At 34.9% G+C, this 19,948-nt stretch overlaps 1 protein-coding gene and 1 pseudogene across 1 annotated transcript; both read right to left on the reverse strand.

Annotated features, from left to right (window-relative positions):
• Positions 1–10,952: 10,952 nt before the first annotated feature.
• Positions 10,953–11,972, reverse strand: LOC141719718 (uncharacterized; annotated as a pseudogene).
• A 1,519-nt stretch (positions 11,973–13,491) lies between these two features.
• Positions 13,492–19,474, reverse strand: LOC141721064 (citrate synthase, glyoxysomal-like). The gene is made up of 13 exons (XM_074523805.1): positions 19,069–19,474; positions 18,548–18,728; positions 18,261–18,346; positions 17,864–17,968; positions 17,582–17,644; positions 17,374–17,483; positions 16,598–16,717; positions 16,446–16,521; positions 16,191–16,264; positions 15,967–16,087; positions 15,317–15,414; positions 15,121–15,244; positions 13,492–13,913 (listed from the first exon to the last, which is right to left on the reverse strand). Exons 1-13 carry the CDS (start codon positions 19,312–19,314, stop codon positions 13,782–13,784), a joined length of 1,536 nt encoding a protein of 511 aa, XP_074379906.1. The 5' UTR covers positions 19,315–19,474; the 3' UTR covers positions 13,492–13,781.
• Between the last annotated feature and the right edge of the window lie 474 nt (positions 19,475–19,948).

Here is a 19,948-nt window from a genome sequence, read left to right on the forward strand (position 1 = left end):
TACAGCAAGTATCATACCTGGTTTCTAGATATCAGTATTAAAAGAACCCACTGGAAATAAATTTTCAATAGTTTTATAACATCTTTATTCATTTAACTAGTAGAGCGAATAAAACATAGCGGCCCTTAATAGCCTTCAATCATAGATCAGATTTCTCTGAAAAGAACAACGAACAATTCACTGATTCATCCCCTGAATCAGGTTTTATAACATCTTTATTCATTTAACTAGTAGAGCGAATAAAACATATCGGCCCTTATTAGCCTTCAATCATAGATCAGATTTCTCTGAAAAGAACAACGAACAATTCACTGATTCATCCCCTGAATCAGTTATTTGTTCGGTTTTGTAATAATGAAACTTTCAAAGAAAGAATGTTGTTAATGGCGATCAACAATAAATTATACTGGACATTAGAATCAACATATGTACTATACTCTACTGATCAGTCAGAATATAGTACGGATCTATGCACATCCGCATAGACATGCCATTATATCGGGTACCCAGGCCATTCTGGTCTAATAAATCATAGGATTCAGTCCATCCCTGACCCTTTTCATACCATCCAGTCCGTAGAGTATTTTGATGAAAAACCATTTTGGTTAAAACATCATAATTCAGGGTTCGCAAATAACCTGGAATAATAGGTTTTTGCTCAAGAGATCAATCAATAATAATGAAGAACAAGAATAAAGAATACTTGCATAATTAAGATTCATTGCAGCGAAATATAAAATATTTAACTATTCTGAATTTAGAATAGGGAAGAAATACTTGCCTCAATTGATCAATCCTATGATCTTTAACCATCTTCCATATGACTCAGTTCTAGTATATTTTTATTTCCTATCGACGGGCTATCTGACCTTTCCTTGTTAATCACCATTCTATGTTTGCCTCATCTCTGCATCAACTCGTCTCATGTATCATATATAAACAAGCGTTACTTTTAATCTCCCGGTCTGACCTTGAATGCCTTGAATTATGTGTAACTATCATAAAAGATAATGTTTCAATTAACCGACAATATATAATTGCCTAGCATATACGTTTATCCTTATCGGCCACCCACCCGATGATAATAAATAAGAATCACATTTAATTATATAAAGTTTAAAAGACACGTGGACCCACAATTCACGTAACACGTAAACACATGAAGCACGTATCACATAATTCATGTAACATATAATTAAGTTCGTCAAACATTCGACTCGATATGTTTAAAATTAAAATCGGGTCGAAATACGACTTTTCGATAGTTATGTGACTTAGAAATGTTTACAAAATCAAGCGACCTTTTGAAAGAAAAAAAATTATGTGTCGAAAGTATTTTTAATAGAAGTGGCATATTTTTCTGAGTCTAGACGCGTTCATTTCGTATTAAACGGATGAACGATCTATTTATTATAAATAAAATAAGAATAATTTAATTAATAATGATATTAATTGAATTTTCAATATCTTAATAAAATTTTAAAACTTAAAATAATTTTTAAATCATTATTTGACTTCATTATAAATAATTACATTTTATTTAACTATTTATAAATAAAATAAATTGATTAAATGAATTAATCAATTAATTAAATTCATAAATAATTAATTAAAATAAATTATAAATAATTAAATCAAATTTATATTTTTGAAAATAATAAAATAAAATAATATTCTGAATTTAAAATTATTTATTTAATTATCTAAAATAATTATCTAAATGAAATTTTAAGATAAAATGAATTTTTTGAAATAAAAACTGAATTTTTATTTATTTTTAAAAATAAAACTACAGATCAGATTTTAGAAAAGGGTTTTGGGAATTTATGGATCAAACCCGGATTTTAAACCGGGTCGTCCAAGAACACCACTGAATCCTCATAAACACCATGGGATCGCCCAGAATCCGGTGGCTTTTGTCGAACTCCGGCGAGTTCAATTCCGGACAAACACGAGCCGTTTTTCGTTGTGAACCATTCCAAATCACGCCAGAAACACCAAAGTACCAACAATCACAACAAACACTGATAAACTCGACGATTCCGAGGAACTGCGAGCCAACCCGGCGAATAATTCAGCGAAACACGATTTTAATAATTAATGAACCAGATTCAACGAATAATATCTCAAAACGAAGTTTACGACATGTATAATTAGTTCATATCATCAAAACCAATAACCAAAACACTTATAATCCAGAAAATTGAAAGATAAAAACTACAAAATTCAAAACTCGACTTTGCACTTTCTGGAATCAAACACTACAATTATGTATACCAATCGATTGTAAACAACAAGGTAAAACTAAATGTATCATTCAAATCAATCAACAATCACTAAATCAAAAATGCCCAAATATCAGCATAAACCCTAAAAATTCGAAATTAAAAATTACCAATCTGAGGTACTTTTTGATACTATAATCTAGTAGAGCTTGAAGAGAGGATCATTTTGACTACAAATACAACCACCTTCCTTTTCCAGTTCACCTCAAAATTATTGATTGATTCCAAGAACTGTTCTTGAAACCCTAATCCTAATTTCAGAGATTTACTGATTTTTTTTAATATTTTTCTGATTTTTTATATAATTAAATAATAATTAAATTTATAATTACAAAGGAAATATCCCCTAAATTATCTAAAGCCTAATTATATCATTTAATAAAAATAATTAGCCCAACATTAATAATTAACGGGGATTAATTTTTAATTCAATAAATATAAATATTATGTCAAAATTCCCCAAAAATTACGAAAAATTCTAAAATACAAAAATATTGAATATTTGAAAGTCCCGCGATTTTATAAAATGAAAATATGATTTTTGTGGGATTTGAAGTACCGGTAGGGGCCTGGTAAGATCATTTTTCACGAAACAAAATGTTTCTAAATTAATTAGGTGTTTCAAAAATCAATATAGTAAACTCCATATTATGCAAAATAATACAAAACACTCCACCTGCAATATCGGGTGTTAAAAATTAATCCCGGTAACATAATATGACATATAAACTCATTTATTACAAAATAAAATAACCTAAAAATACCCGAAATCGTACTTAACATATAAAATACACAACAGGTCAAATTTATGACCAAACATAATTCACATTATAATAAAACACATATAATGTATGCAAATGCACACAACACGAGACAAAACAAGTATCTCGATAAAAACGCTAATAAACATGCGTCTAAACAATGTATACTTTCTTACGATTATATTTTAAACACTTAACAAATAATCGAAAAAATTTCTGGTCTTTACAAGACCACATATAATAAATACCGCATGATATATCATGGAAATAAACATTTTAAGCTTATATAAACACATAATATTTATTTATTTATCATAAAATATTTAGAGAATTGTCCCAGATATTACACAATTTCTACAGGGTTTGAGTCCGTCAATAATATCTTATATTATATTATTTATTTTCAGTCACGACATCTATACTATACTATTATAAGAAGAACATTCTCTATTTGGTTGTTGATCAGTTGTTTGGTACGGTAGATAACATACGTTAGATCATAGTTCAAATAAATGAGAACCGTTAGCTATAATAATAAATTATAACAGCCGTTAGATCATAATTCAAATAAATGAGAATTGTTAGATATAATAAAAAATTATTATTTATTATATTAATACCTAAAATTCTCTCATAGGGTTCAGGATTCAAATCCCCTTCAACATCATTTTATATTTAAGCTTTAATATTCTCCATTTGTATATTCTATATCTTCTAGACAATTTCTACAAGGTTCGAGTCAGTCAACAATATCTTATATTATATTATTTATTTCCAGTCACGATATATTATATAATATATTGCAGTCAGACATATATTATTATAAATAATTACATTCTTCAATTTTTTTCAACTATTGAAAAAATATATTACAATACAAATAATTTTAAAATAAAATATATTATTAAAAATCATTTGAGTGTTAGAAGCAATCTGTGCATCGCACGGATTATAGGTTAGTAATTAAAAAATGGCAGGACGTGTAATTTCAAGGGTGGTGGCCCTAAAAGTCACTTTGGGGTTTAAAATGGTCCAAAATGTCATTTCTAAAAATAATGGACCAAAATTTCATCTCCAGACACTACATCGTCTAGCGTTTAGGCAAAAAAACCTAAAACGCTACATCGTGTAGCGTTATGCACCTTTGACCTTTTTTAAATTGTGCAAAACGTGATATTAAGTTAAGTTTTGAAACCAAACACTACATTATGTAGCGTTTTGGCCCCAAAATTCTACTTTATCTAGCGTTTTACACATGTAATCTTTTATTAAAAAAATATATTAAATCTCAAATAAAAAATTGTTAATTCCTAATATACTAAAAATATATTTAAATTATTTCTAAAACTCAAAAGAGTATTGGTGAATCCTAAAATGTTAAAAAATATTAAATTAAGGTACACTTTTAAATTTAAAATTATTTAATTTAAAATTTACTTTTTTGGTTTAGGCCCTAAACCCTAGCTTAAGTTAGGGTTTAAGCTCTAGGGTCCCTACCCTAAATTCTAAATCGGTGGAACATTTATTAATTTCTTTTTAATGTTTCTAAAACCCAAAAGGGGATTGGTGCACCCTAAATGTTAAAAATTATTAAATAATGGTATAATCTTAAATTTTAAAAATATTAAATAAAAAGAAATATCGAAAACGTGATATTAAGTGATGTTTATGGGCCTCTAAATAATACACCAAAAGAAACTCGAAAATAAGAGAAAAATACACACACAAAACGTTACATGAACTAACGTTTGTCACATTGAAAAGTAAAAAAAATAACAAAACGCTACATCGTGTAGCGTTCTGGGTGATTTTCCAAACGATACACGATGTAACGTGGTGAAATGACAATATGAGTCATGATTTTCAGAAGTGATATTTTGGACCATTTTACATCCCAAAGTGACATTTTGGTCCATTTCTCTAATTTCAATGTGTATCAACTTTTTTTTATAAAATTACAAATTTAAAACTCATGCTGCCAAAACACATTATGTTGTTTCAAGTTAAAAATTTAGCCCTTCAATATTTTAACATTTTCTCTTTATAATTAAAAAAAGTAAATATTAAAAAAAAATATTATTAATTTTTCAGGGCACAAATATTTCTTCACATATACTGTTAGAATATACCTTGAACCGATATATGCCCTAAACACTGGTATTTCGGGGGTCTCGCTGCCCGGTCAGCGAGTCGAGGTCCAGGGGCAAAGCGCCCTGATTTAGGGATCGAGGGCAACGCCCCTGACCTTTACGATATCTTATGTTTTACGCTAGGGTTATTTGTTTTGGGCGTATTTTTCTGTGCTTTTCTGTAACCGCCTAGAAAGTATTATATAAACTCCCTAGGGTATAACCTAAATATATGTTGTATTTAGTATCCTCAAGATCCATAAAACTTTTTTTCTACCTATTTGTGTTCTTTTCTTTACGTTTATTATAATTTTTCTTACTTCTGTTATAACAAACTGGTATCAGAGTTAGGTTCTAATTCTAGGGTCAATTTTGGTTTGGGGAGGAGGATGTATGGTGGTATTAACGTGAAGGTTGACAAATTTACTGGGAGAAACAGTTTCAGTCTATGGCAGATCAAGATGTGTGCCTTGTTAAAGTAACAGGGGCTTTGGGCTCCGTTGAACATGAAATCGGCTGCTTCTAGAAGCGCTGAGATGGCAAGTCTTGAAGAAAAGGCACACTCAACAATTCTTTTGTGCTTTACAGATGATATTATTACTGAAATCGCGGAGGAGGATACCGCGTCTGGTTTATGGTTAAAACTTGAAAGTCTCTACATGACAAAGCCTTTAACAAATAAGTTATTTCTGAAGCAACGTCTTTTAGTCTGTGAATGCAGGAAGGTATGCCTCTTCGAGATCACTTAGATAAGTTAGACACAATTTTATTATAATTGCGTAATATTGACGTTAAAGTTGAAGATTAGGATGCTGCTTTAATTTTTTTAGTTTCTTTGCCATTATCATATGAGAATTTTGTGCAATCGTTTATTATTGGTAAAGATACTATTTCCTCAGAGGAGGTTAAATCTTCTCTTTATTCTAGAGAGTTGCTCCATAAGGCGGCTGGTACATGTGCAGATAATCAGGCTATTGGGTTGGTAAGCGGGAGTACAGGACATGAAAAGTCGGAGAAAAATAAATCCAAGAAACCAGCTCCTAAGGGTTCCAGATCTGATGATGTCTGTAATTACTGTAAAGAGAAGGGGCACTGGAAATCTGATTGTCCCAAGAAAAAGAAGCAACATGATAAATTGGTGGGTACTACTGTGGGTACTGCTGCTGTAGCTGGTGATAATTCTGAAAAGATATTGCTCTAGTTGCTGTTAATCGCACGCATCACTCTGATGTGTGGATTCTTGACTCTGGAGTGTCTTACCTTATATGTCCGCGCAGGGAGTGGCTCACAATCTACGAGCAAGTAGACGATGAAAAAATTTCTATGGCTAATAAAGTTATTTGTGAGACGGTTGGAATAGGCTCGATTAAACTTCGGACACATGATGGTAATTTCTGCACATTGAATGATGTTTGGAATGTTCCACTTACGACAGAAGCAGAGTAAATGGCATTGACAGAAGCCACAAAAAGAAGGAATTTGGTTGAAAGGTTTGGTAACTTAGGTTTACATCATGATCAGGTTACAATGTATTGTGACAGTCTCAGTGCAATCTGTTTAGCCAAGGATCAGGTCCATCATGAGCGGATTAAGCACATAGATGTGAGATATCATTTTCTAAGAAATGAGAAGAGAATCAAGGTGAGCAAAGTAGGTACTGCTGATAACCCAGATGATATGCTCACCAGGCCAGTTCCACATCAAAAGTTTCAACTTTGTTTGAACTTGCTAAATGTTCGGAGTAGTTGATTGCTCTTTTAGAGAAAAATATGAGGCTGAAGAGTTTTTTCTGGTACATTTGACATTATTATGGTGCATCTATTTTTGTGAGAGGACTCAAGTCAAGGTGGAAATTTGTTAGAATATGACTTAATTGGTATGTCCCAAACGTCGGGACTTCGGGGTTGCCCCTGGCTTTTACGGTATCTTATGTTTTACGCTAGAGTTATCTGTTTTGGGCTTATTTTTCTGGGTTTTTCTGTAACGTATTATATATACTCTCTAGGACATAACCTAAATTTATACCGTAACCTGTATTCTTAAAATCAATAAAAAAATTTCTCTTCTGCCTATTTATATTCTTTTCTTTACGTTTATTATAATTTTTCTTATTTCCGTTGTAACGGATACTCCTCTTTTCCGTTTATTCGTAACCCTTCTTATAGAACTAACTGTTTTCGGATCCCCTAACAATAAATTGTGCGTCCACCGCTAATAGCAAGTGGTTGGTAAGATGGAGAGTTCTCGACTGGGTTTGGTTAAGGCCTAAGAAAATCATTTCATGGCAACTCTTATCGCTTTCTAGAGGAAGATACCAAAGAACAGGTGTCCATGTTTAAAAGAATGTTTTCCGTGAATGTTTCCTCCATTGCTCATTGATATTTATACAAATATACAAGCCATAATCCTGGCATACTTCTAGGAAATAAACTAGGAAACAACCAACTTATCCTATAACTAGGTAACAATATATACTCTTTGACTAAGCTAATTATTTACATAATTATCTTAACACACCCCCGTAGTCAAAGCAGGAAGGCCACGGATGCTGAGACTATCCCGAAAATCTTCAAAAAGTATACATGGAAGCCCCTTAGTAAAAATGTCAGCGATTTGATGTCGAGTAGGAACATGGAGAACTCGAACATCACCACGCGCAACTTTCTCCCTAACAAAGAGTATATCCATCTCGATGTGTTTAGTTCGTTGATGATGGATCGGATTACCCGAGAGATATATTGCGCTGACATTATCACAATATACTAAAGTAGCCTTCCTTAGTGGATAATGTAATTCAAGTAACAAATTTCGAAGCCAGCATGATTCAGATACCACATTTGCGACTCCCCTATACTCAGCTTCGGTACTTGACTTGGAGAGTGTAGGTTGGCGTTTTGATGACCACGAGACCAAGTTATCCCCTAGATAAACACAATATCCCGACGTTGAACGCCTTGTATCAGGGCACCCCCCCAATCTGCATCGGTGTAGGAGATAAGAGACAAGGTAGAAGATGGATATAAGTGTAGCCCATGATCCTTAGTACCCTGAACATAGCGAATTATTCGCTTCAAAGCAGCCATATGACAGTCCTTAGGGTCGTGCATATGCAAACAGACCTGCTGGACAGCGTATGAAATGTCTCGCCTGGTGAAAGTTAGATATTGTAATGCTCGTGCCAAGCTGCGATAGTGAGTGGGGTTAGCATATGGAGTACCGGACGAACCCACTTTCGGTTTAGTATCAACCGGTGTGGCTGATGGTTTGCAAGCCGTCATACCTGCTCTTTCAATTATATCCTCTGCATATTTGCGTTGTGAAAGAAAAAGACCCCCTTTGTGTCGAGTAACGGCAATGCCAAGGAAATAACTTAAAGGACCTAAATCCTTCATTGAAAATTCTGAGCCAAGAAGAGACATAATAGAGCACCGGAGAGCATGAGATGAAGTTGTCAAAATGATGTCATCCACATAAAGTAAAAGATATGTCATTTGTGACCCCGACCGATAAATGAATAAAGAATTATCAGACCTGCTGTTAATAAAACCAATGGACAACACATATTCAGCAAACCTTTTGTACCATGCCCAGGGTGATTGCTTAAGACCATATATGGACTTACGCAACAAACACACATAATCTGGATTAGTGCGATCACGAAAACCAGTCGGTTGATGCATATACACTGTCTCATTTAGCTCACCATGCAAAAAAGCATTCTTGACATCAAGTTGATGAATTGGCCAAGCTTTTGACAAAGCTAGGCTAAGAACAGTCCGAATAGTCGCAGGCTTGACCACCGGACTAAACGTTTCTCCACAATCAATGCCCACCTGTTGAGTTTTACCATCACCTACAAGACGGGCTTTATGCCTCTCAAAAGAACCGTCAAATTTCACCTTATGAGTAAAAATCCATATAGAACGAATGACATTAACATTAGGCGGACGGGGCACCAACTCCCACGTCTTATTTTTAATAAGAGCATTAAATTCATCATCCATAGCCATTTTCCAATTAGGGTCACGTAAAGCATTGATTGGGTTACGAGGAATAGGGGATTTCGTAACCCTAGAAACTGTAGCAACATTGCAATATTTCTTATTTGGCTTGAAAATACCACGTTGGCTACGTGTGACCATTGTTGAACGAGAGGTGGGCTGTGGAGGTATGGAAACTGTGGGTTGCACGGCTGGTTGGGATGGGGTAGACTCAAGTTGTGTGTGTGGGCTGATTGGTGTGTTCGGCCCAGAAGAGGGAGGGGAGAAATGAGTAGGGCTGGTAGGTGCATGCGGCCCAGCAGTAGGAGGTGGGGGAGGTAAGGTACCTGGAGATGAGGCAGACTGCATATGGTGAATTAGATAAGGAGAGAGGCCTTCATCTAAAAACTCATAAGTTGTGGCAGTAGGAGGATGCAACTTAGCAAAAGGAAACACGGTTTCATCAAAAAGTACATGACGACATATGATGATTTTGTTTGAGGAAAAATCATAACATTTATAGCCTCTATGGTTCGGAGGAAATCCTAAAAACACACAAGGAGTAGAACGGGGTTGGAGCTTATTTATCGTGGTGGAAGGAAATAGAGGATAACAAAGACACCCAAAAACCCGTAAGTGAGAATATGAAGGTTCCCTATGATATAGAACACGAAGAGGAGACTTGTTCCCTAACAACTTGCTAGGTAAAATGTTATGCAAATAAGTTGCCATTTGTAAAGCATGGTGCCAAAATGATGGTGGTAGAGAGGCATGAGAAAGGAGAGTGCGAGTGATATTATTAAGTGACCTTAATTTTCTTTCGGCTTTACCATTTTGTGAAGAAGTATGAGGACAAGAGAGACGAAAAGACACCCCATTTGACTCACAAAATTCCCAAAAAGAACGATTATCATACTCCCGCCCATTGTCACATTGGATATTTTTTATAGGACGCTCAAATTGTGTGCGAATATAAGATTGAAACACTAAAAATGTATCGAACACATCTGATTTTTTTGCCAATGGAAAATTCCACACAAAATTAGTAAAATCATCCAAAATGAGCATATAATAACGATGTCCCGAATAACTCAAAATAGGAGATGTCCAAAGATCACTATGTATTATATCAAACGGCAAAGTAGTAGATGACATAGAAGAAGAAAATGGCAACTTAATGTGTTTCCCAAGAACACAAGAATGACAAATACTAGAACTTGAAGTTCGATTACATTCAATACTTTTATTACTACGAAGAGTATGTAAAATACTCGACCCGGGATGACCTAATCGATCATGCCAAAGAGAAGGTGCTAACGCTGCAAAACCCGAAGGTGAAGATAAATGTGTGGATGTGGTGAGAGGATAAAGATCACCCGTGCTATTACATCTCATTATGGGCCTCCCCGTCCGATAATCCTTCACAAAGAAACCATAAGGGTCAAACTCAACAGTCACATTATTATCAGTGGTAAATTTTCGAACTGAAAAAAGATTTTTTATGAGTTTGGGAGCATGGAGTACATCGTTTAGGGATAAGGGAGGATTAGGGGAAGGCAGAGTAGTATGACCACAACCATTAATTGGAATAGTATGACCATTACCAACTACAATAGCATTAGGATGATTGCTCAAATTAATGTAAGACGAGAGATTACCGTTGGAGGATGTCATATGAGAAGTGGCGCTGATGTCCATGTATCACGAGGGGTCGGGTTGATGCAATGTCATAGTGTACATAGCCGACTCAATGTCTGTTGAAGCGTACTGCATAGGCTGAGTTGAAGCTGCATAGACTTATGGACGAGGACCTAATAAACCAGGTTGCTTAGGTGGGATTTGAGGACGTGCCCAGCCTTGATTGGGGTATGGACATGGAGGGGTAGCCCAGTGAGGCATCAATCCCCAACCCGGGTACTGTGCCCACTGCGGCTGCTGCCAGGGAGCCGGAGGAGACGGCCACTGCTGTTGACCAGAGCTTCCACGGCCGCTACCCTTGCCACCAGAAAAACCACCCTTGCCACCAGAATGTTGTCCACCCTTGCCACCAGATTGCTTTCGGTTCACCGAGTTTTTCTGCTTTGTGCGGCCACGCGAACCCCCAGTATTAACATGACCATCATCAGAATTGTCACGGGACTGAACCACCATAGCTGTCGCAGACCCTGTGGCGGCTTGCTTTGCGAGTCCGGCCTCCTCCAGTGTAAGCATCGACCGAGCTTGAGAAAACAGAGGAAGGGGATTGCTCTGTCGAATAAGGGTAGCAACACCCTTGTATGCTTCGGTGAGTCCAGAAACCAATTGGATAACCAATCGTTTATTATCCACTGGTGCCGCAACACCCCTCAATTGATCAGAGAAACTCTTGAGGTGTTGGCAATAGGCCGAGACGTTTGGAAAATCCTCCATCTTTGTGGTTGAAAATTCATGTTCAAGAGTCAAGGCACAAGAATTCTGATTATCCTGAAATAAATCACGCAACCTATCCCATGCCTCCATAGCCGTAGCATCTGGTTCGATAATGGTAAGCAATAGGTCATTGGAGATGGTGGAATAAATCTACGAGATTACAGCAGCGTCCAGAGTAGACCAAGTTTCCTTTTCCTCATCAGTGACAGGAACCTTCTCCTTCCCCTTAGGCGGAGGGATAATATGGTCTAACACTTTGTGAGAACGAGCATGAATTTTAAATAATTCTGCCCATGTGGAGTACTGAGAGTTTTGCAATTCAAGAACAATCGGAATATTGTTTTTGATATTGTTGACAGTAAGAGCAGGGTGGAACGAGGAGTGGGACGAGGATTTTGGTTCCCCCATAGCAAAAATTAGAGACGAAGAAGAGAAGAAGAGAAGAATAGAGGAAAAGGTAGGGTACAGCGGAAGACAATCGCCCTAGGGCTCTGATACCATAAAAGAATGTTTTCCGTGAATGTTTCCTCCATTGCTCATTAATATTTATACAAATATACAAGCCATAATCCTGGCATACTTCTAGGCAATAAACTAGGAAACAACCAACTTATCCTATAACTAGGTAACAATATATACTCTTTGACTAAGCTAATTATTTACATAATTATCTTAACAATGTTAACGGAAACAAGATCAAATCCCACCCCAGCTCCCATGACTTGCCTTCTCGTACCACCCTCTTTTTTATATGTATTTGACTGACGGACATGGATTTGGAATAAATATAAACTTTTTAAGTAACTAGTCACTCTAAAATCTTAAGATGAAAGAGAAATGTTCGAACAAAATTTTAAATGAACAAAATCTTAAATAACCAGCTTCTCCAAAATTTAAGATGACAGAGGAAGGAATGATCATGATCTTATCCGATTCAATACTTTCCCTCAATTATATGATACATATTTCGTATCAATTGACCAGAAAACATACATAAATAATGCCAATACAAATATTTATATTAAACAAACGGAGGTGGAAGAATTTGAACCCAAATCCACTCCCTAAATCGAATTCTAATAACATGTTAAATAAACAGTCTCTAAAATATTAAGCTGGTAGAAGAAGATCCGAACGTGATACGCCTTTTAACAAAATTTAGTGGATACTATATTCTGTTTACCTGGTATAAATATTTTTGTGTCTCCCGGGTATGCTACCGCCTACCAGCATGTGCTTTGTGTTGCCATGATAATAAAATGGATGGAAATGGCAAGGGAGGGAAGAAATACATGCGAGGATTGCATCCTTGCATATCGTGACAAATTTACTATATTGCTATAATAAAGACACCATATAACAAGCTTTAGCAGTTAGGTCATTGTATATGTTGTCATAAAAAATACAACATATTCATAAACATGAGAAAACATATATTTTTGATTAGATCATATCCTTATATATAATGTATATTACGTGTCAAAAATAAATAATTACCAAAATTAATATGCGGGTACAAAAAGGCAAAAACTACCACAACTCGTATGTGTATGTGTTTTATGAGCGACACTCTACTTTAAATATGCAATACCATTTCTACAACCAAGCTGACCAGCCCAAAATGCTACTACCGGATTCTATATATTTATTATTTCCGCGTATTTCAAGACTTTTATAAAGTATAATTTCATAATATTTTTTTAAAATAATTTTTTTTAATAAAAATTTAAACATAAAACTTTTATTCAGAAAAAAAAAATTAACATATAATAGAATTATGTTTTAAATGAGCATTGAAAAACGTGCTGAAAAATAACATATAGAATTAATGGGACAGAGGGAGTGGTATCTAATTTTGCATGAACCATTTGACCATCCATTCTTGTAATCATTTATATTATGCACTATATAAACTCTCAAACAAGAATTCATGAAAAACTCGTTTAAATAATTTATCATACTATTGATTGTATAACAATATTCATTTAGAATTATACTGCTGTAAATAAATGCAAATTTCTTGATAAACAATTGAATGCTCAAATTCTGAACTACTCCTAGTGTATGATCTGTTTAATAATGAAAGATATTCTAGGAGCTGCCAGATGTGCTCTACCTTATTCATCCTTTTGAACCACATGTCTTCTTGTGATGACCTTAAAGAAAGGTAATTCTATTTGCCACTATAACTTGTGTTTCGGGCAACAAATAAAATGCCTAAGCCCCATTACCAGCTAGGCGGCGCCTTGTTGCATTTGATACGGAAATCTGGCCAAGCTTATCTGTATCAGTTGGTACCATTCTTTCACGCTGTGGAATATATGGACGAAGCCACACTCCAGTATAAACCTGCATAGTCATATATTTTATAAAGAATGTAAGCTGGAGAGGAGACTACAAATAATTTTAGGACAGTTATCATGACATCAAAAGGTAGACAGCAAGACCAGAAACAGCACAAACTAGCATGCAATGATGCTCGGACTCTTCAGAAAACCCTGCCGTAGTCGTGTCCACAGGACACGACACCGACACCGAAACTTGGATCCGAATCCAAGTGACATTTGAAAATTGGACACTTCATCTCAGACATTTGATAGCCTATCTCTAGTATTTTGTTATATTTAACCCTTTAACTTTTGATATTGTACCTAATATAAATTTATATCTATAATATATATTATTTTACCCTTGTTTTTCAAAAGTATATATATTATTTTATATATAATGATAGGTATTTGTGTATAAAAATTATCATAATATACCAAATATACTATTGCCGTGTCCAAATCCAAGTGTCGGATCCTTATAAAACGTGTCCCCGGGTCTTTGATTTTAGAGTTCAAAGAATCGGACACTCCGATTTGTGTCTGTGTCCGATCCTTCTAAAAGAGTCTGAGCATCATACCATGCAAATGCAAATGGGGATAGCTCTGGTGCACTAATCACTCCAGATAGTTGTGAAGAATGCAAATGTCGCTCACTCGCTCTAGGGTTTACTACTTGGATGCACTGTTACTTGACAAAAATAAAGTAAAAAAGAAAACCCTGCAAGTTTGATCCCATCGGCACACAGCACAGTCCAGTTGGACCTTGTAACTAGGTACAATTTTAATGTTGACATAATACAATGAATACCCTGTGCGGCCGTAGTATTATATTTCCAGTTCCATAAATTACGAGCACAGCACATCAACTGAAACCTCGTCTGCCGTACTAATTAACACAATAAATTTAAAGAAACTGTGTACATCATTTTACACGTACATACTGAACAAAAACCTTAAATTTTGCGGATGAAATGACTTCCCACCAACAGACCACACTTTTCATTTCAGTTAACCCCTTAACTTCTTTTTCTAAATGAAAATTAATGTTAATATCCTCGAATAGATGGCAGATTTAGCAACAAACCACAATAGTCTTTTATTTAATTTTAAATAATAATTATATTGAATTGTACATTGATTTGACACTTTTGGCACTGAGGAAATGGCATTACACAGATCGGCTATAAATTGAAACATTAAACTGGAGGAGGTAGTAAAAAATTAACCTGAGCAGGTCTCATTATCTTTGTGTCTGGATCACTCAAAGATTCTTTCCAGTGCGACAAGTAACCAGCCATTCGAGGAATTGCAAACAGAACAGGAAAGAATTCCGTCGGGAAACCCATTGCCCTGATTATATTGTTAGTCATTAATTTAAAGATTATCGAGAAGAGAATAATATTTAAAACGCCTGGTTCATACCTATAGATTAAACCCGAGTAAAAATCAACATTTGGATACAATTTCCGTTTGACAAAATACTCATCTGATAGTGCAGCTTTCTCCAAAGCTATAGCCACCTGGTAAAAATGGCATGTAATATCAGTTGTTAAGCATTGCTTGAGTTTGAGTCAGCTCTATGGACAGAGTTAACTCGAAGATGAGCTTAAAAAAAATTATTTTATAATTCACAGTAAATGAAATAAAACATGCAAAAACTAAGAAGATTTCAAAGTTCTAATATCTAAAGAAATATGATCAAAAATTTATATCATAAGATGCTATCAGTTCACAAATTTTTACTGTGTAAATGAGGTAGGACGGAAGTGTGCAATTATATGAGGGAGCACAAATTTTCTGAATTGTGAAGAAAATAAGTGGAGGGAGGATGGAGGATTTCAAAAAAAAAAGTAGGGGAATGGAGCATCCCTTCAACAATTCCGGGTTTAAAGTAATAGTTTGATTTGTTAGGAATAGATTGGAGGAAGGATCGAAAATCAATAATTTTTACGCATAAGATAGTACATACGAAACGAATTACTTTCCATCCCCCCCCCCTATATACACTCCAACCAAACACAACATTATACTCCGTAGTCCGTACAGAACTATGTCCACATCAGCACACCTACCTCGATGAGAGGATCCCGGCCAACAATAGAAAAAACTTCTTCTGCCAACTTTTTTATCACTTTTGCTCTGGGGTCATAGTTTTTGTATACACGATGACCAAAACCTGACATTTTCCGCTTCCTGTAGAAAACAAGGTTGAACCAGAAACATTTAAAAAAATGACCAGGTGATGAAAAGATGTATTTAAAACATCGCAAAAGAACGAACTTTGTTACTTTTATACCTGTTTTTCACACCCTCAATGAACTCCGGAATTTTGTCTAAAGTTCCTATTTCACTGAGCATCTTCAGAACAGCCTGCAGTAACCAAGACAGAGATATAAAGAACCAATGCAAAACTAATCATCAATGTGTCTCAGTAGAACATCGAATTTGATCCTTTACATCTAAAGTAATTGTCAGTAAGTCACAGTAAAAGGTTAATACTACCAACAAAACTATTAGAATGTTCTATTCCAATTCTAAGAAATTTACATACCTCATTAGCTCCACCGTGAAGCGGACCATAAAGTGCTCCCACAGCACCAGCAAGAGCTGTGTATACATCAACACCGCTGAAAATACAGAGACATAAAAGATTTAAGATATCATGAATGCTTCTTGTTTACATAACACACTTATAATGCACACCTTGATGCAAGATGCCTGGCAGCAGCAGTAGAGCAATTCATCTCATGCTCTGCGTGTAATATAAAAAGAATGTCCAGGACACGAGCTAGTCGTGGATTCGGCTTATATGACCTATTACCCCTGCAAGAAAAGAGATAAATAATCACGAAAAGATCAAAGAGAGACGGCTACTACAGATATTTGTTCATCCCTACAAGAAGTTCGTGAATAAACAGGGACTAGAGCGCAAATATTAATCATGAATGCATAATTACTTGAATATAGAAAAAACACATATATATTTTTATACATAGGTAATCTTAATGCAAGCAGATAATATAAAGATGAATATCAAAGGAGCCGCTAGTAGTCAATAAAAATTTCTACCTGATTCCAATATTTAGAAAATGTGCAAGTTAATTGGGGTCACGTATGTATAAACCCTACAACAGCATAAATTCAAAAGAAAAGAATGAGCAAGTGGGTTTGCTCACCCCACAAATTCCAATTAACTTATTTAGCTCTGTTCCCTTGAATAGATCTCAAGTTCTCAATTAAATTCCTGGCTGACTCTGGCTTAAAAACTTTTGAGTAAATGACTATAAAATTACAGATATAAATATGCTTTGTCATAGTTCGCATGCTAAATTTGAAATGCGTAGTTCTATTTAATTATTTTCTGGTCCACAAAAGATAAAAGGAAAGTTATCACGTGATGCAACTCACTCTGGAACACTAAAAAATAGTAGTTTCAATGTATTAATAATTTATCAAAAGATTGAAATTGCATATCTTACAATGAATCTAGCATGTATAAGAAGTTCTCTGAATATGACAGACTATTGGAAGGCAGAACCGGTGGCCTCCCTGCCATTCTCAAATAAGCTGCCGCTGCAATAGTTGGTGCCTGGCAATGTTAAAATTCATAAGAAGATAAACTGTATATTAGTTACACAGTTTTACTATAGAGACAAATTTATGTAACACAAAATGAAGATGCCGTACCTTCCCAAGTATTCGCACTATTTGCTTATCTCTCACTTGCTTAGAGTTGTATAAATCCTGGCCCTGTGGAACCAACAAGATACAAAATGAGATTTTACTATTAACATAATATAACGCTATGAGGCTGGGGAACATGTAGTTCCAAAAAACATTATACTGTAACACCTAATTTAAGTGTTCATCTTGAACTGAAATACCTAAATGAGGATTGACATATATATTAATTTCTGTAAAAGGATAAAAACCAAATGATAAGAGGATTTTGCTGGATGATATTCTTACTTTGAGAGCAGGATTAGCATCAGGGTGGAAAATTGAGAGGGTGCTCATCGCGCTGACAAGAACACCCATTGGATGTGCATCATGTGGCATTGCTTGTATAATATCCTGAAATACCAGTAGCAGTGTTTTTAAAATTTAATACATCAGATTCATTGTTTCTACACTTATCCAGAATTAATAGCAGGGAAAAGCAGTTTGTTGAACAATCCACTCCAATTATCCTAAACTGAGGGCTTAACATTAGATCATATTGGTGCCCTTGATGCACAAAAGAGCTGCATCTACTACGTCATTTATCTCAATCAAGTAAAAATCGCGTGATTGGGCGCAACTGAGTAATCTGATGTAAACAATGTCTCTGTCTCATAATAAATACTAATATATAAAGAAAGCATACCAAGATTCCTTGCGGAACAGCTGAATGTTGTGAAACAGCAAACTCCCAATCAGCTAACTGACCTTTAGAAGGCAAGTTCCCATACACTGCATTAGAAAGATCAATAAAATGATCATCTTAAACGACATACGGACACAAGACAAAGAAACATAACGTTGAAACTAGAATTGAATGACCGTCATTACAGTTCCCATCGATTGAGATTATTAATAAGATAAATGCCTTGATAACTAAGTTAAACAATGGTAAAAATGAAGGTGACATAATTGTTTTGTAAGCAGTCTTACTCAAAAGATATGCAACTTCAAGAAAAGTACTGCTCTCAGCCAACTGCTCGATAGGATAACCTCTGTATCTAAGGATCCCCTCATCACCATCAATATAGCAAATTGATGATCTAACAGGTGCTGTATTAATATACCCGGGATCATAAAGTTTGAGTCCCTTGTCATCTTTTCCTGTCGAAATCTGTATGTATTCAATTATTAGCAGCACCCAAAGTATTAGTGTATCAACTCCTACCAATAAGTAACAAACTCACTAATCCACAATAAACAAAACAAAATATAATATGGATACCGTTAAACTTCTAAGTACTCATTCTATCGTGTTAAGGTAGAAAGAATAGAAGTTGTACTAATTTACCGAGGTTATTCATTTAACCAGAGTAAGTGAAAAGTATTATTATACTAAGTTTTTATCCATTTATCTAGGTTAAAAACACACTATCCGTAGGATAAAACTAATAATTTATAGAGATTATTCATTTATCGAATATCCATTTAGTACTTTTTTTAAAGTAAAGTACCTTTTTAAGGTCAGTAGCTTTGATTGTACCGTGATCAGAGACTTGAATCCCATACTTTTTACCGGTACGATCATCGACGATCGTCAAAGTTCCGGCTACATTCGGCGGTGGCGGAACCGCGGCGGAAACGACGGAAGTCTCGAGAATTGAATCGGCGGCGGAGGAAGAAGCGAAAAGGTGGGAAGAGATTACGGAGAGGCGCGATCGAGCTTTTGCTGAAGATGATAATTTGTCTAGGCTTTCCATTTCGTTTTGTCGGAGAGAGACGAGAGAGAGAGAGAGAGAGTCAAGTTGGTGTAAGAAGACCAAGGCGAGTGATGGAATTCGATTTGGGCAGTGATCAATTTTACACGCTGCTATAACGTATTGGGAAACGTGCTCACTAGAAGGAACATCGGATAAGTTACAAAATGAGGAGATGTGAGGGTGACGTGGAAATTATTAGGCTTAAAGTTCTCAATAAAAATAATTGTCAGTTAAGTTCCTGATAATTAAAAATAGCTACAGTATTCTGTTTGACCTATATATGTTAAACTGATTTTTAAAAAAATGATTTTATTTTAAATAAATAATTTGGAAATCGAGTACGGTTGGATAACTAAATGATTAAGAGTTTATCATTTATCGTTCTAGATTGATCATCTGAAAATTTATAAAACCAAATATATTCAATTATAAGATTATAAGTCAAAACAAAAATTGGGAATCAGTTTAATACATTAGAATATTATCAATGGTGGTGGCTAATCATGCCCAATGAGAAAAACCCCTTAACTAAAAATCTATATGACCCGTCAAAAATTTAATTATAGAGATGATGTAAAATTAACTAAAAATCTATATGACTTGTCAAAAATTTAATAAAAAAGATGATGTAAAC

This window comes from Apium graveolens, chromosome 4 (assembly GCF_009905375.1).
Source record: "Apium graveolens cultivar Ventura chromosome 4, ASM990537v1, whole genome shotgun sequence".
Classification (NCBI taxonomy): Eukaryota; Viridiplantae; Streptophyta; class Magnoliopsida; order Apiales; family Apiaceae; genus Apium; species Apium graveolens.

Bases quoted from the DNA above. Each gene is read 5' to 3' on its own strand.
- LOC141721064 (XM_074523805.1), bottom strand. From the start codon at position 19,314: ATGGAAAGCCTAGACAAATTATCATCTTCAGCAAAAGCTCGATCGCGC. The intron at 17,645-17,863 runs GTAAGAATATCA...TTGGTTCCACAG, and splicing joins ATGCTAATCCTGCTCTCAAA to GGCCAGGATTTATACAACTC. The intron at 16,265-16,445 runs GTATGTAAATTT...TGGTTACTGCAG, and splicing joins TTCACGGTGGAGCTAATGAG to GCTGTTCTGAAGATGCTCAG.